Source organism: Heterocephalus glaber, unplaced genomic scaffold (genome assembly GCF_053883595.1).
Source record: "Heterocephalus glaber isolate CG9 unplaced genomic scaffold, H.glaber_assembly_v1.0 deba00001118, whole genome shotgun sequence".
NCBI classification, from domain to species: Eukaryota; Metazoa; Chordata; class Mammalia; order Rodentia; family Bathyergidae; genus Heterocephalus; species Heterocephalus glaber.
This window is the reverse complement of record NW_028258196.1, coordinates 2,922,146-2,940,474: the sequence shown is the minus strand read 5'-3', so window position 1 is coordinate 2,940,474 and position 18,329 is coordinate 2,922,146. Positions and strand designations below refer to the sequence as shown.

Here is an 18,329-nt window from a genome sequence, read left to right as displayed (position 1 = left end):
TCAGGCACAGGTTACAGTGCTGGTGGTTGTGCATGCAGAAGTGAATCAACACCATACATGAAATAAGACGTCTTTAAACAGAAACATACATTAAACCAGTTATGTTTTCATACCTGACAACAGTGTTATGATCATAAAAACATACCTGACAACAGTGTTATAACCCGATCATAACAACAGTGTTATGACCAGACACTGTGAGAACCTAACCTTCTATTTCACCGAGGAACAATGGCTCAGTATTTGCTAATATGTTGATGATGACTTTATAGACTGTAACTACCACAGATAATAAGAATTAACTATATATATTAGTGTCAGGTAATTTCCAAAGTGTCAAAGAAGAAAGTTAAGTTCTACAATAGTCTTGAGTGCGCTGAACACAGCAATCTGAAAATCACACAATGTAAAGTGTTTTACTACAGTATTATCTAAATGAACCATGTTCTAAACAAGATGTTAGGTCAGTTTTGATAGGCTAGTTATATTTTGTAGTATACATTAAAATAAATCCTTCTATATACCAGGTAGAGGCCTGCAGTCTCAGCACTCAGGAATCAAGGCTAGCCTGAGATTCTGTCTCAAAAAACCAAAAACGCATCTGCATTAAATATTTTTAAATGTATGTATGTGTGTTACAAAAACTATCTCATGTATCACAATGGTGCCAGTACCCTCACTGACGCATGAATCACATTTGGGAAAACACAGCTATATGTACCATAGAAAAAGTATTTCTTTGTAACAAAGAAATTTTTCAAAACTCCATCTAAAAGCAGTTACACTTTTCTCAAGTCAGATTAGGAACACTACTATAGATTATAATACAAAACAGAATACATCACCTTCAGCACAGGAAGAGTTCAAATGGGATACAAAGTGACTGGTGCATACCTGAAACTGTGTCAAATTGCTGGAACAATGGCTTAGGATGGCATTGCTGACCCATAGACTCTGCATTAGCAACGCACTGCTGCATATAGAGAGACTGTCCCAGTAAGATGTTCTCTGCTGCTGCTGTCAGCCTGGGCCTCTGTCCTTCACTAAGTTCACCCACACTGTTTTCCAAGTCCTTCAAAAAGTTGAAACAACTGTTAAACCCATTATATTAAAATCAAATCAAGCCGGTGTAGTGGCACATGCCTATAATCTCAGTTGCTCGGGATGCTGAGGCAGGTGGATTGCAAGTTCAAGGCCAGCCTGGCCAACTGAGCAATATCTTTTCTCAAAATTTGAAAAAAGGAGCCAGGCATGGTGGCACACACCTGTAATCCCAGCATTTAGGAGGCTAAGCAGAAGAATCACCATGAGTTCGAGGCCAGCCTGAGCTACATCATGAATTCCAAGCCAGCCTGGACTACGCAGCGAGACCTTGTCTCAAAAAACAAAAAAATAGGGGTGGGGATTTAGCTCAGTGGTTCTGTCGCCTGCCTCACAAGCGCAAGGTCCTGAGTTCGATCCCTGGTATAAATAAATAAATAAAATTTTAAAGGCAAACAGCCTGGGAATGTACCTCAGTGGTAGAGTGCCTGCCTAACATGGGCAAGGCCTGGGGTTCAAACCCCAGTACTACAAGAAAAAAAGAAAAAAATCAAGTCAAAACAGGAGGGACTTGTTAATATCGTGATCCATACTGTTCCACTGTTTGAAAAGTATTTTAGAAAGTGCTTATTATGCCAAATATACCATAAAAGATAAGTTTAAAAAGCTAGTTAGGGGCCAGGGAATTTAGCTCAGTGGTTCCACCACCTGCCTCGCAAGCACAAGGACCTGAGTTCGATCCCTAGTACCAAAGAAAAAAAAAGCTAGTTAGTAAGGCATTTAATTATGGGCTTTACTTTTAGTATCTTATTTTTGTGAAGTTAGCCATTATCTGTTCAACCTCCAACTAATTAAGAATAGAATATGCAAGAAAAAAAATTCTACTATAATTTAAAATATAATTTAAAATTACATATTGGTAGGGCCGGGAATTTAGCTCAGTGGTTCCACTACCTGCCTCAAAAGCGCAAGGTCCCAAGTTCAATCCCCGGTACCAAAGGAAAAAAAAATTATATATTGCTCATATAGCTTAAACTCAGAATAACAGAAAATACATTTCTCATTTTTCATGAATTAAAATTGCCTGAAACTGTCAGTGTGAACTTTATAATAACTGTTGAGAATACATCTTAAATAGCATAAAGATTACCCCATGTGAATAATCACATTTTTTCTAAGTACACAGACTGAAGACTATTTTAATCATATTTCATAAGGTTCTCTTAGAAAGAACAAAGTATAAAAATGTTTATCATATACATGAAATAAACTAAAAACTAAAAAAAATTAAGACCTATTTTCTTTCCATATTAAAAATTATATGCCATAATCACTAGTATATTTTGTGACTTGGAAATATTACAATTAATGTTTATTAATCAAAAATTGAATTAGAATTCCAATATCTAAAAGCTCCCATGTGTACCTCTCCCTGTCTCTGTTTTTTTCTTCAGTGGTGGGGATTGAACCCAGGGCCTCATGCATGCTAGGCAAGCACTCTACCACTGAGCTACATCCCCAGCCCATTTCTCATTTAAAAGGGCTTAATTTCAACCAATATGAGTCTATCAACTATAAAATAAAATTGAAACATTTTCATTCAACATTCAAAATTCTGTACCATTTGCCCTAACTCTCCTCTATGCATTCTATCTCCTCTGAATCCCCTAACCCATCTCTTCTTTCCAAACACCAACTGTCCCAACATGCTTGAAATTGATAGATATTGGCTACAATTCAATACATCTGTTGGAGACTCTGGGCAATGTGCAGAATAATACCAGATGTATTTCCAACAGAAATTATTCACAGTGTCTATAATACTGCTTAAAGGTAGGGGTTGTGTCTCATTCATGTTTGTATATTTTCCAAGGCTGTGTGTACCAGATACTAGATACTCAATAAAAAAGGTTGCAGGATGAATGAATGAATGATCCTCACAAATTATTTTAAAGTGTTTCAGTTTTTTGAACCATAGAACAAGAGCATTTTTCAATTATAAAACTCTACAGAGGAGGGAAGGAAAGGAAAGGGGATTTAAAAAAGAAGTTGAGATACATTATGTACATGTATCAATTCCCCAAAAGGAATATAAATATTACATACTATAAACATGTACTAATAAAAACGAATAAATAAATAGACACTTGGACCAAAAAAAGAAAATTTTAAAAAGGAAAGAAAGAAAACTCTATAGTTCTATGATTTCTGGATAAAACTGCTATCACATTGACTTCTGAATAACTGAAACACCAGCATGCCTTAAAAAAGAATGAAGGCCTGGGGATTTAGCTCATTGGTGCCACCGCCTGCCTTGCAAGCGCAAGGTCCCAAGTTTGATTCCTGCTACCAAAAAAAAAAAAGAATGAAGATGTGTCATGTATATGTACCAATTCCCCACAATGAATGTCACTAGTTATTGCAAACATGTAAGAATAAAAATTAAAATTTTAAAGTAAGGCTATTTTTCCTCTATTTATATCTAACCAAAAATATACTACTAAAGTTACAAAGTACCTCTGAGCAACAGACTGCCTGCTGTGAAACTAGTAATTCCTGGTTCTGTCTAGCAAGAAGAGGAAGAATTGAATCTGCATGAAATTTTTTATGGGGTATCCTAATCACTTGTCCTTCACTGGGAGAATCATCTTCCTAAAAGACACATAAAGATAATTAATGCACAAAAAGCTTTATCAAATATTTATAATTTTCTCAATTATGATTAATAAAAAACTTAGTAGCAAATAATGTTATCAGCATTTTTTGGAAGGAAGGTGAACCTTTGTGTGTGTGTGAGATACTGGAGACTGAATCTAAGGCCTTTGCACTGAGCTACATCCCCAGCCCTTTTTTTTTTTTTTTGAGACTTAACATTTTAAAAAATAGAAACAGTAACAGCGCTTGTTAGGGTCTCATTAAGTCACTAAATGGCCCAGGCTGAGCTTGAATTTATAGTCTTCCTGCTTCAGCCTCCTAGTGGGCTAGAATTACAGACCATAATACCCAGCTGAAAAGGAACTCCTTATTTTCATTTAGTTCTTATATCATTTTGACTACAATAAAAATGCCAAATTTGCATCATATATAAACAACGTTATAGAGTAATTTGGTCACATTAAACTGGAGATTCATTGCTTTTGTCTCAGGCAACTGAATGACTCAAGTGTCTTATATTTTGTCATCAATTGCTGGGCTTACACGGTTTCCTGTTTCCTGTTTAAGCAATGCACAAAGCAATCCCTCAGCACAGCAATGAGGGGAATACACATGGGGTAAGACAGCAAACTAGGTCACAGGCCAAAATGAAAACTGCAGAAGTATGTGACAGCAAGTGCAGCCCGCAATGTACCTTTGCCTTTGTGCTGACACCTGCCTTGGCTGGAGAGCGGGTACAGAAAGTCTTCACTGGCTAAGCTTCAATGTGCCTCCAAACAGACCTGTCTCAAAAACAAGGGACAGTGTGGCCCTCACAGTCAGACAGACTGGATTCCCTTGTAAAAGCAAGGATGAAATGACCTTAAATTAATAGTATTTACTTTGTTTTTAATAAAATAAAGTTATTTGCTAGATTATAAATACATATCCCCTAGCTATATATAGATAAATGCCTAATGATACATTTCTTCAAGTTATTCTGGGTATTTCCAGATTATACTTTTGTATTTGCTTCTATTATAAAAGTGTGGCATATCTGATTTAGGCACAATAAAAATATCAAAATTAGAAAGTTTCACATGTAGAAAAGAAAAGGTTATAATTTCGTCCTAGTTCAGTTTAGCTCTTTCAAGAAATTTAAATATGCACTGCCAACAGACAAAATTCTAAGAATGGATAAAAATGCTATAATGGCATATTAAGCCAAGTGTTGATATAATGCTCCACTGAAAATAAAAATATCTCATTTATACCTTCTTCCTATATCATTTCACAAAAATGACTGCACTCTCTTCACAATGAACTCAATAAATAATTACTGTTTAAAAAATTACCTCTTCAGCCAGACATAGTGGCATGGTGGTGCATACTTGTTAACCCCAGCACTCTGGAAGGCTAAGGTGGGAAGTGGGAGGACTGCAAGTTCAAGCAAGGCTGGTAAGCAACGTAACAAGACCCTGTCACAAAATAAAAAAGGGCTGGGGGGCTGGGGATTTAGCTCAGTGGTTCCGCCGCCTGCCTCGCAAGTGCAAGGTCCCAAGTTTGATCCCTGATACAAAAAAAATATATATATATATACACACATATATATATAAAAGGGCTAGGGATGTAGCCCAATGCAAAGGCCCTGAGTTTAATGCCTATTACTACAAAGAGAAAGGAAAAAAAAAAATCCTCTTCAAATAAAATCTTAACAAAAAACTTCATGAAATACCTTCTTACTCCTTTGTGAGTAACATTTTAAAAAATAGCAACAAGAAATGCAAATTGGGGCCGGGGATTTAGCTCAGTGGTTTCCTTGCCTGCTGCACAAGCGCAAGGACCTGAGTTTGATCCCCGGTACCCAAAAAAAAAAAAAAAAAAAAAAAATAACAACAGGGCTGGAGATTTAGCTCAGTGGTCCTGCTGCCTGCCTCACAAGAGCAAGGTCCCAAGTTGGATCTTCGGTACCAAAAAAAAAAAAAACAGTAACAATAACAGCACTGCTTAATTAAGTGTTTGTTGCAGACCATAGTTAAGTACAACTGCCTTTCCTTGCTTAGGGTTTTGAAAACATAAAAAGTAAAGATTTCTATTCCTGAGTGTTTCAAAAGAAAACTCTACTTCATTTCTATAGGACATTTATATTATGTATGTCTATATAAATATATGACATTTTTAAATGTTTATCTTTTTCAACTATGGTGCTAGATAATAACTAGGAAGAAAGATTAGTATCTCTGGATCCTATTTCAATTTTCTTTTTAAAGCCAATAAATTTACATGTTTATTAGCACAAAGAATTATAATCATAATTAGGGAAAAATAAATTATTAGAGAGTTGATTAAAAATGGCTAAAATTGTGCTCAAAATACTATAGAAACAGGGCTGAGGATATGGCCTAATACATGCAAGGCCCTGGGTTCAATCCATAAGACAGAAGAAAAAAACAAAAATTAATAAAAATGAAAATACTAAACACACACACACGTTACAGAGATAGCATAGCAAGGTGGCACTTTACACTGAGATGGAGTTCAATACCTAATTACTTTTCAACAACTGGGGCATCAAAGATTAGTAACAATTTCATTCTCACTACTATGATAAGATTACATAAGGAAATGTACAAGAAGCTCTAAATTCTTTCATGGATATTTTAGTAAATTTTTTTCTCCATAACTAAAATAAGTGAGAAAAAATATGGTCAGTGGCAACAAGTTGACCAAGATAGTCTTTCTGCGATGTTGGAGTCAGTCACTCTTACCATGTCAAGGGCATCATGCAAAGTGCTGGATAAGCTATCGTTTAGGTTTGTCAGATAAAGCTCTCCACCTCCTAAAACTAGAAATTAAAATGTAAGAATTTAGAAAAAAAGAAAACACAAACTTAGTAAGCAAGCTGACCAGAAAGCCACAGAACATTACATTTAATCTTCTGCAAGATTAATACTGGCACAGGTCATACACAAATAATCCACAAAGTACTCAGTCTCATTCTTTCTTTTGTTTCACCTAGCAGCTTGTCAGAAATTTTTTTTTTTGAGACAGGGTCTCGCTCTGTAGTTCAGGCTGGCCTTGAACTCACTATGTAGCCCAGGCTGGCCTCAAATTCATGGCAATCCTCCTGCCTCAGCCTCCCAAGTGCTGGGATTACAGGCGTGTGTAACACCTGGTACTGTCAGAAAATTTTAAAAACTATACAAATAGCACTGTAGCTATAAAATGGGAAGTCAGCACTCCTACATATTGTTAATGTAAATAAAACTGATTAAAATTAAAAGCCAATTCATATTTCAGAAAGCATGTTGGCAATGTAATTATTTTATAAGTGCCTAGTCTGACTCAGCAATCCTACAATCTAGGCAAGTATTCTATGGAGTTGTCAAGCAAGTGCACAAAGATACATGCATGTGCAAAGATGGTCACTAGAGTTGTGTGTAGTCTGGAAACACTGAAAACCATCTAGGTGCCCTCTCCTAAGGCACTGGTTACAGAGACTATACAGCCATTTTTAAAATGATGTAGACTCATGTGCCGTGTGATAAGTTCTACAAATATGCACAGTAGGATTCCATTTTTAAAGGTAAATGTGCATCCATATATTTAGGTGCCTATATATGCATACTTAGAAAAGACTGGAAGAGTATTCCTCAAACTATGAAGAATATCAGCCCTAGAGGCAGGGCTATGAGGTAGGGTCTACTTTCCAAAATTAAAGCCTAGCAAAGCTAACTAACTTGCACGAGCCCCTATTTTTTCTACTATAGCATATTGTATCTCAGAAAGTAAATAAAAACACTTTACATAGGAAAGTATTCCTAAGGGAATTATCATAATCCAATGGAGAAACCAAGTAATACAGGATAACTCACTCCTGGGAGCCAGTCTTTCACCGCAATTAAACACAATCTCCCCTTCAGAGATGGGCCTGTCCAGACTCTCCATGTCAGTGACAGTGACACTCAAAGTGCTCTCCAGGGTGGATGAGCTGGAGCTTGGCATCTGAGAGGAGGAAGGGGCCTTGGTGCCTGCAGGGAACGGTGTAGGAGGAACTGGTTCTGTAGGAGCAGGTGGAGGCAGGAAGTTCATACTCTCAGGTTCTTCATCCTCAGCCACAGACATTACACTAAGAAGGTAAGATATTATTCTGAATTTACTAAGTCATTGAAGGACTCTATTTTTATATAAAAAACAAATCCAAAGGTACTATATCTCCTTTAGGAAAGTATTTCTATGATCTGTACTACTATAATTTCCAAGATTCATTTTTCTAAAAAATTTTTATGCATTAATCATAAGCCATCTTGAAAGCTCTCCTAGCCAAAAAATAAAGCTACATAGGATATATAGCAGTTTAAAAGTTAACTGATCATAGCAAGTGATGATCCACACTAGGCAAAAATCATTTTCTATTTTATTAACAATCTGACAGGGCTGGGGATGTAGCTCAGTGATGCTGCACCTGCCTGGTAAGCGCAAGGCCCTGAGTTCAATCCCTGGTATGGGGGGGAGCAATCTGATAAATGTCTTTATTATCTGTTTCAATCCTTTTTTTAAAAAGAAGGAAAGATACAAATTTTATTACATTTTTAATAAACTTAAAATATATAAAACTTCCTTCTAAAGTATAATTGTGGTTTATAAAGCTTTGTCATTTCTTTTTCTTTTTTTTCTTTTTTTTTTTGAGACAGGGTCTCACCATGTAGTTCTGGCTGGTCTTGAACTCATTACATAGCCCAGACTGACCTCAAACTCACGGCGATCCTCCTGCCTTAGCCTCCCAAGTGCTGGGATTACAGGCATGTGCCGCCATACATAACTTTGTCTAGCATTTGTGTTTTATGTGTCAGATAGGTTGGAATATACAGTTCCTAAAAGCGAATGTAGTTGGCCCTCCTCCATATTCACAGCTTCCACATCCAAGATTCATCCAACCACAGATGGAAAACATTGGAGAAAAAAAATGTGCATTTGTACTTTTTTTATCATTATTCCCTAAAAAATAAAATATAACAACTCTTTACAGAGGATTTACATTGAATTAGGTATTGAAAGTAATTTAGAAATGATCTATAATATATGGGAGGATTATGCAGATTACATGTCAACATTAAGCCTTTCTATGTAAGGCACTTAAGTGTGAATTTTGTTGGGGGGTCCTGGATTCAATCCCCTCAGATACAGAGGACAACTGTGTGTTTTCACTCACATTGCTCTTGGGTGAAAATCTTCTTGAAGACAGTAAGGATTCTCTTCATCTAGTGGCAGGTCTCTATCCCCCCATGGTGTGGGAAGCTCTGGGCTCGATATCTTCAATTTATCAATGGAAATTTCTGACAAAGTTGGGGTAAGAGCTGCTGCTAGAGGAGGTGTAGTAGCAGGGGTAACCGTGGGAGTATTAATGAGTGTGATGGCAGGCACATCATTTTCTGAAGATTTCTCTTTTTTAAAAGAAAGAAAAAGATAAAAGTAAATGACTTCAAAAAGTCCTTGATATTTTTGACATAAAATAGTCAAATAATAATAACACTGATGTCAGTGATGGTCATTAATGAGAAAATTCCTAAATTAATTTAGTAAAGTATAAGACAATAATCTTGAAGACAGGACTATTCCCACTACCATATACTTAAAGTCACCTACACACCCATTAAATTCTATACTTTAAGCGGCGACACAGTTTGAATGTGTTCCCTAAAAGTTCATGCATCACAGTCTTAATCCCCCAATCCATGTGGTGACACTCTCTGGGGGAAGGCCTCTGCAAGCCAATCAGGGTCAGACGACATGAGACTTAGGGCCCCGGGACGGAATCAGTGGCTCTGTAAGAAGAGACTCAAGCTCACAGGCCCCAGTCCTCAGTGCCATGTAAAGCCCCTGTCATTTATGACAGACCAACAAGGCTCTCGCCAGATGCAGTCCTTCAATCCTGGACTTCCAGACTAGAACTGCAAGACATAAATTCTTTTCTATATAAATTACTCACCCTGTGGTATTCTGTTACAGAAACACAAAATGGACAAGTGGCAACAAATTCCTTAGTTTCTTTGCAAGAAAAATGATTTACTTAAACCAGTGATGGTGAACCTTTTAGAGCTTTCGATGATAATAAACATCTGGCTGAGGCACGCGTGCAATAGGTTTGCCACCACTGACTTAAACCAAGTAAGCAACAAGTATGTATAATATATGAAGCATTTTATAATACGAGTCATGAAATTTTATTTAATGATTGCTAAAATTAAAACTGAGTTACAGAAATAAGGTCTCTACCTTTTTCAGCAGAGATTTCTTTCACAGGAAAAGCAACATCATGATATGAACCACAGGGAGAAGAATCAGGAGTCTTCACTAACACATACTCCTTAGGAGGTGATGCAGGTGAGTGAGGAGGAGTAGGCTGGGGGGTAGCAACTGGAGTACATATTCTTGCCTAAAACAAAGAATAGCAAAACAAGACAAATGGTGTTTATGATCACCCAAGTAAAGGCAATTTGAAACAATAACATGAGCTCATTCATATGCTATACAGAAATTAAAAGGAGGGGCAAAATCAAAAAAGGAGCTTTGAGTGCCCTGGTTCTTAAGTATCTAGCTGATAGGGTACAAATGGCACGCAGGAAGCACTGGACCTCTGCAGTGGGCCCCACAGAGTAAGGCACCCTCTCAACACAGACAGGAAGATTAAGGAGATACAGCCGAAGAGCAGAGCCAGCTACAAACCTGATGCACTGGCCATGTGACAGGAAAAAAGGCATTTTTAACTGACAAGACATCAAAACCCAGCCTTTTAGCACAAAGGAGCAGCAGGTAGAAAGTAATGGAGGGATAAGAAAAAGTGAGGGTGGGACGAGGAGACAGAAACATGACAGGGCGATGGGAAGTACTAGGGAAGGAAAAAGTGAACATTTTAGTATGAGTTTGTTGAACAGGGCATCATTACACAGTTCACAATTTACAAGGTAAAAACATGACGATGGTAAAAATTAAGTCTCCTACTGTGTTCTTTCTGCCTACTACCATTCCTCAGTTATCAAATGCTCTGCTCTGAAGTCATTTTACATGTATATAGATTTATCAGGGGAATACATTTCCGCAAGTGGGACTGCTTGATTAAAGGGCTATGTTTTAATTTGAATAAATACTGCCAAATTTCTCTCTACAGGACTGTACTACTTTATACTGAGCCAGAAAACAATTTCTGAGCAAAAAAGGTTTTTCCTGCGAGGTGCTGACCTAACTGACAAAGAGCCACCCCCACCCAGTTCATCCCCCCTCCCACACCTAACACCTGTCTTCCTTCACTGTCCTTTGTTCTCAGGAAGAGGCTGTATCCAGGTACTTTTCTATCAAATCATGTAAACTAATGTAACTTCCTCAACCTTGAACTGAAGATAAATGCCTTGCTTCAGGCATCCCCACCCCTCTTCCCTTAACCCATATAAACCCTGTTCACCGCCAGCTCCGGGCTGATTGCTTTGTGGAGAAATCCCCGATCAGTCTGCCGATGTAATAAATTTGCCTCCAACCTCCAGGTGCATTCTTGATTCTTCTTGCCTGATCTTGCAATACCACTAAGAGCTGCCACACTGTAGACTGTAAGTCTGCCATTACAATACCACCACTAGAGGATATGAGAATGCCTATTCCCCACCAAAGTTCACCAAACAAGGGTGTTATCTAACTTTAAGAGTTTTGTCAGTACTTCAGTGAATTTTTATTATCAGTGAGGATGACCATCTTTTTTACATGTATGGACAATTTGTATTTTGTGTGTGTGTATGTGTGTACTCTCTGGTCATGTTCTTTGTTGATTTATAAAATATATTATTTGACTTTTCTCATTCTAAAAAGTCTTTAGGGTGATTAGCCTTTTTCTGTATTATGAGTTGCAAATTAATATATAATTTAAGAATGAAACATTAAAATTATTTAACACTGCCTGATAATTATAATATTGTTAACTTACATTTTATGAACTTTTTTTTTGTACTGGGGATCAAACTCGGGTCCTCACACTTGCGCAGCAGGTGATGAAACCACTGAGCTAAATCCCCAGCCAACTTTCATTTTAAAATGAAATACATTGGGGTTTTTTTCCCCTTCCTGACTACATAAAGCTTTGACTATTCATCATAAGAGAATCTGAAGGTATTCCAGTATTGGTAATAGATAATGATGATGATAACCTATAAGTTATTGAGTAGTCACTGAATTCTAGATACTAGATTAAGTTTTTACAAGTATCATATCACTTAATCTTTCACAAAACCTTATATGACTTCAAGAAGACACAGTATTATAAAGATATCAATCATTTCCAAATTAAGCCAACCAAAATTAGATTAGCTTCCATTAAAAAAATCCCAAAATGATGTTTAATGGAACTTAAAATTAATTTTAAAAGAACTGGGCATGGTGGCACGTGCCTGTAGTCTCAGCTACCTACGTAGGAGGCTGAGATAGGAAGATCCCTTGAGTCCAGGATTCAAGAGCTCCAGGCCAGCCCAGGCAATACAGCAAAGCTCAGTCTCAAAACACAAAAATCCAGAAAGTAATTTTAAAATATATTTGGTCAAATACATTAAACAGGACAAAAAAAAAAAAAAGAAAAGTCATGACAATTCTGAAGATAAGGAACAATAAATCAATGGAGGAAGTCTTGCCTGACTCCATATTCCATAACCACATTTTAGTGAAGCCAAGGTTTATCCACTGTTAGGCTCTCTATCTCTATTACACAGATAAGATTGAAGCACAGAGCACAGGAAGCAAATTCAGATCTTACCAATTCCGGAACCCATGCTCCTAACAAATATATTAACTGCTTATTTATACTGATTTTCTAAATTTTCTCATTCAATCACCCTCACGAAAGTATGTGCAGCATATGGACCAAAAACAAAGCAAAGTAACTGGCATAAAGCCATGACCCTGACTATATCTGTGCTGCTTACATCACCAAGGAGCTAAAAAAGCACAGGTTTTGGCACATTTATCACATTTACCACACCAACTTCCACAAAAGTCAAATATGTAGCTTTATGTTTGTAAGAGTAGATCAGTTTAAATGTTTCACCTATATAAAATGAGGTTTAGATCTGTAGGATCTAAACTATTGAGTTTTAATTAGGTGGTAATAGAGTAAATTTCAGATTTGTATAATTTCATGTAGCTATAATTAGTTAGAAATAATATTTAACATAGTAAGGGTGGTCAAACAATAATGAGAGTACTTGAAATATACTTTCTTCTAGAAATTAAAAGTATCATTTTAGGGCTAGGAATTTAGCTCAGTAGTGCTGCTGCCTGCCAAATAAAAAAAGGATCCTCTGGCCACCATTCCACCGCTCCCAGGGCAGAGGAGGTGAGCCAATCCCAGTGCCCTGGAGGAGGCTCCCCGGCCACCATTCCACTGCTCCCAGGGCAGTGGAGGTGAGCCAATCCCAGTGCCCTGGAGGAGGCTCCCCGGCCACCATTCCACTGCTCCCAGGGCAGTGGAGGTGAGCCGCTAGGGGGCCCAGCAGCACCCCACCCCCCGTGGAAATGAGAAGACATGTAAACAAGCCTCAAAAACAGACTTCTGGATCACCTACAGCAATCCCAAAGGGAAATGAGATGAAACAATCTGATACTCAACCACCTAGACTCCATGAACTGGCAACAAAATGGGATCTGGAAAAAATGAAATCAGAAATAATTTCTCACATAACAGCAGAGATTGTGCCCATAGTGCAAGACATGATTAATAAATCTAGAGAGGACACAGATAAAAAAATAGAGGAGCTGAGGAACATGATGGAATCCCAACATAGGAATCCATAAAAGAGACACAAAGAGATTTCCAGGAGATTAAAAACACCATTGAAAGTCTATGCAGCAGAATGAACCAATGTGAGGACAGAATTTCAGATATAGAAGATAAGATTGCAATTAGTGACCAGGAAAAGAAAAATTGCTTCAAAATTGTAAGGCACCATGAGAAATCAATCCAGCAGCTGCTAGATGATGCAAAGAATAACATAAGACTGAATGGGGTCAATGAAGAAAGAGGAGAGAGTGCAGATGACATAAAAAAAACTGTTCACAGAAGCGATGGCAGAAAACTTCCCAAGGAGGGGAAAAGAACTTGACATACACATAAGTGAGGCATATAGGACTCTAACTAGCCTTCATCAAAAAAAATCTACACATAGGCATATAATTGTTAAGATTCCAGAAACTCAACAGAAGAACAAAGTTCTACAAGCAGTGAGAGAAAAGAAACAAATCACATACAAAGGAAAGCCCATCAGAATCACAGCAGACTTCTCAATGCAAACCCTAAAGGCAAGAAGAGCTTGGAGTGATGTATTTCAAGCCCTGAAGGAAAACAGCCTCCAACCCAGATTGATGTACCCTGCAAAACTATCTTTCAAAATTGATGGAGAAATAAGATACTTTCATGATAAACAGCACCTTAGGAACTTCATGAATACCAAACCAGCACTCCAAAATATTTTAGACAATATCCTAGGAAAAGACAATGAGGATCACAACCCAGAAAGCCCGGCAGAATGAATCCATTGGGCGTGACAAATTAAACGCAAAGGGGGAGAATCCAACAAAAAGAAAAAGTCATGATAAGGCTTTTAAAACTTTTAACTTTATCTCCCTAATGAGTGTATAAGTCAATCTTGTTATTGTACTGATTAGTATTTTTCTGATTCTAGTGTTGCCCACCTTTCCTTGTGCTGTACTGGCTACTTATCATCTTTTTCTGTCTACTTTTTAATTGGGTTGTCTATTAATGAGCTGTAAGAGTTCTTTATATATTCTGGTCATAGGTTATATGCATGGTAAATATGGTGTGTTGAAGGACTATTTTTCATTTTAACGATGTCATTTAAAGTTCTAAATTTTGAAGGAATCTCATTTAACAATTTTTTTCTTTCATACATCACGTTTTTTGTATCCTAGGAAGTTCTTGCCTACCCTAAATTCATAAACATTTTCCCTTATAATTTCTTCTTAAAGTTTTATACTTTTAGGCTTTCATATTTAGGTTCATAGAACCTTTCAAGTTATTTTTATGTATGGAAATAAAGGGTTGAGGTTAATTTTTTATATACGGATACCAGGTGTTCTAGTGCCATTTGCTGAAAACACTATCTTTTCCTCTGCTCTTGAATTGAGTTTATATTCTATAAAATGTTAATGTTAAATAATCTTTCAAAACTCAGTAGACATATATGTGTGGTTCTATTTCTAGATTCTCTGTTTTATTCCAATTATCTATATGTCTTTCCTAAAACCAACACTGCCTTGATTACTGTAGCTTTAGAGGAAGTCTTAAAATTAGGAAATAAATGTCTTCCAACACTGTTTGTTTTTCTTTTTCTTTTTACATTTCTCAGTCCTTTGTACTCCTACATAACTTTTAAATTTCAATATCCAATTCTCCATTTATAGCAAGTATACACAGACCTGAATTTTTATATATACCTTGTGTTTTCTAATCCTGCTAAATTCAAATACACATTCTAGGGGCTCCTAGAGATTTCATAGTATTTTCTCTGTAGATGATCATTTCATCTACATATAAAGATTTTACTTCTACCCTGCCATTCCTATCCTAATTGTGTCATTTTATTGCCAGACTATTTTGGTTTGGGCCTAGGTTTCAAAGTTTAATGGACAGATAAAGAGTAAGCATATCTGCCCTTGTTCCCCATCTTAAGGAGAAAGCATTGTATCTTCTCCATTCTTATAAGGTGTTTTTGCTGGAAGTATGGAGTACATGTCTTTGATCTGTTGAGAAGGTTCTGTTCTACTTCTAGACTCCTGATAGCTTTTACCATGAACAGCTGTAGAATTTAGTTCGATACTTTTTCTCCAACTAGTGACAGGATCATATGGCTTTTTCCTTTCCTCTGTTAAAATGATGGCTTTTTGGGGTGGATCTTCCAATGCTGAACCAACACTGCCATCCCTATAATAAAACCACTTTCTACATCCTGCCAGATCTGACTTCTAAGAGTTTGTTTTATTAAACAAATTTCAATCTATGTTCATACTTTTTTCTTCTATTATCTTTATCCAGTGTTAGGATTAGCACAATGTTGATTTCCTAAAATGAGAGAGAAGTGTTCCTTCTTTTTTCTGCTTTAAATGTTTGATATAATTTATCAGTTAAAATGTATATGAGCCTGTTGTTGTCATATAGGTAGGTTTTCAAGCTAGGAATATACTTTCTTTAATAGGTGCTATTCAAATTTTAGATTTCCTCCAGAGTTAGTTTCATTCATTTGTCTTCCAAGGTACTTCTTAGAAGTTGTCAAGTTTATTTCAGAAAGTATTTTTGTAATATGCATTCTATATCCCTTTAAATTCTGTAAAATCTGTAGTAATGTCTCCTAGATCTTGATACTGTAATTTTTAAAATGTATAATTGATATTGTATAATAGGATGAAAACGTCTAAAGGAGCAGGGGCAGTGGGAGGGGTAGGGGAAGGGAAAGAAGGGAAAAGAAAAAAATGAGAAAAGGAAAAAAACAGAAACACAGTCTTTGCAAATAGGGAAGGGTGGAGGGGATGAAAGGAGAGCAGGGGAAGGGAAAAAAATAAGAACCAAGATACTCATGTAATGGTACAAGATCCCAATGATGAATGTAACTGGATTTTATACCTAAAATGTACCAATAAGCTTAATGGGGAAAAAAAAGTATCCTTTTGCACAATAATCTAAAGCAACATAAAGTCCTTGGCAATATCTTGAATTTAAAAAAGAAATGGACAGGAGGAGCAGAGCTCCCGCCAGTGCAGACGAGGTGAATGTTCCAGGCCGCCATACCACCGCTGGAGCACCAAGCAGGAGACCTACCCCCAGCTCAGAAGAGGTGAACCTTCTGGGCCTCCGTACCACCGGCCCAGGCAACAAGGAGGTGAGCCGAGTGGGTGCCAGCACCACACACCACCCTACACACCTCCACCCCCGCTGAAAATAGAAGACATGTAAACAAATCTCAAAACCAGACTTTTACATCACCTAAAGCAACCCCAAAGGGAAATGAAATGGAAGAGTCTGATACTCAACGACCTGGACTCCCTGAATGGGCAACAAAAGAGGATCTAGAAAAAATGATATCAAAAATAATTTCTCAGACAACAGCAGTAATTGTGCACATAGCGCAAGACATGATTAATAAATCTAGAGAGGACACAGATAAAAAAATAGAGGGGCTGGGCCAGGGAGTTAGCTCAGTGGTGCCGCCACCTACTCCACAAGCGCAAGGACCTGAGTTCAATCCCCAGTACCAAAAAAAAAAAAATAGAGGAGCTGAGGAACATGATGGAATCCCAACATAGGATAGAAATGGAATCCATAAAACAGATGCAAACAGATTTCCAAGAGATTAACAACTCCACTGAAAGTTTACACATCAGATTGAGCCAGTGTGGGGTCAAAATTTCAGATATAGAACATAAGATTGTAATTAATGACCAGGACAAGAAACATTTCTTTAAAATTGCAAGAGACCAAAAGAAATTAATCAAGCACCTGCAAGATGATGCAAAGAAGAATAACAAAAGATTGATTGGACTCAGTGAAGAAACAGGAGAGAGTGCAGACGACATAAAAAAACTGTTCACAGAAGTGACTGCAGACAACTTCCCATGCAGGGGAAAAGAACTTGACACACAGATAAGTGAGGCATATAGGACTCCAACTAGACTTAATCAAAAAAAAAATCTACACATAGGCAAATAATAGTTATGATTATAGAAACCCAACAGAAGAACAAAATTCTAAAAGAAGTTAGAGAAAAGAAATCACATCCAAAGGAAAGCCCATCAGAATCACAATAGACTTGTCAACGCAAACTCACAAGGCAAGAAAAGCTTGGAGTGACATACTTCAAGCCCTAAAGGAAAACAGCCCCCAATCCAGATTGAGGTACTCAGCAAAACTATCTTTCAAAATTGATGGGGAAATAAGATACTTTCATGACAAAGAGCACCTTAGGAACATCACGAATACCAAACCAGCACTCCAAAAAATTTTAGACAATATCCCAGGAAAAAACAATGAGGACCACAACCCCAGGAAGCCCAGGAGAATGAATCTATTGGGCATGACAAGAAATTAAATGCAAAGGGGGAGAATCCAACAAAAAGAAAAAGTCATGACAATGATAACTCAATACATCAATTTTAAGCAACCTAAATCAATGTTAATGGTCTCAATTCACCAATCAAAAGAAATAGACTGCCAGAATGAGTTAAGAAGCAAGATCCAACAATATGCTGCATACAAGAAACACACTTAATTTAAAAAGAAACTCATACACTGAAAGTTAAAGGGTGGAAAAAATTACTCCATGTGACAGGAACCCCACCCCCCAAAACAGGAGTAGCTATCCTCTTTGCAGATCAAATTGATTTCAAACCAACATTGATTAAGAGGACAAATAAGGACACTATATCCTTGTAGAGGGAACAATCCAAGAAGAAGAGATGACACTCATAAACATATATGCACCAAACACTAGTGCACGCAACTATATAAAACAAATACTGACATAAAAAATCATATAAGCACTAATACAATAGTAGTGCAGGACCTCAATACCCCACTGTCACAAGCAGATAAACTAGATAAAAAATAAGTA

The 18,329-nt window shown here is 37.1% G+C and overlaps 1 protein-coding gene across 15 annotated transcripts in view; it reads right to left on the bottom strand.

Annotated features, from left to right (window-relative positions):
• Nucleotides 1-18,329, bottom strand: part of Kiaa0586 (KIAA0586 ortholog) — a 141,905-nt gene that overhangs the window by 66,343 nt on the left and 57,233 nt on the right. For 10 of the 15 annotated variants that reach the window (XR_015450914.1, XM_021249200.2, XM_087210149.1 and 7 more), the window contains 6 exons: nucleotides 9,952-10,111; nucleotides 8,888-9,119; nucleotides 7,551-7,804; nucleotides 6,444-6,520; nucleotides 3,559-3,693; nucleotides 895-1,072 (listed from right to left, as the gene is read on the bottom strand). Coding sequence is in view for 11 of the 15 variants with exons in the window: in XM_021249200.2 (XP_021104859.2) it covers nucleotides 895-1,072; nucleotides 3,559-3,693; nucleotides 6,444-6,520; nucleotides 7,551-7,804; nucleotides 8,888-9,119; nucleotides 9,952-10,111 (1,036 nt within the window). In the remaining 4 variants the exon portion in view is untranslated. Of the gene's footprint in view, nucleotides 1-894; nucleotides 1,073-3,557; nucleotides 3,694-4,390; nucleotides 4,479-6,443; nucleotides 6,521-7,550; nucleotides 7,805-8,887; nucleotides 9,120-9,951; nucleotides 10,112-18,329 lie in introns of those variants that run through there. The other 5 variants (XR_015450915.1, XM_087210147.1, XR_015450916.1 and 2 more) reach the window with 5 other exon arrangements.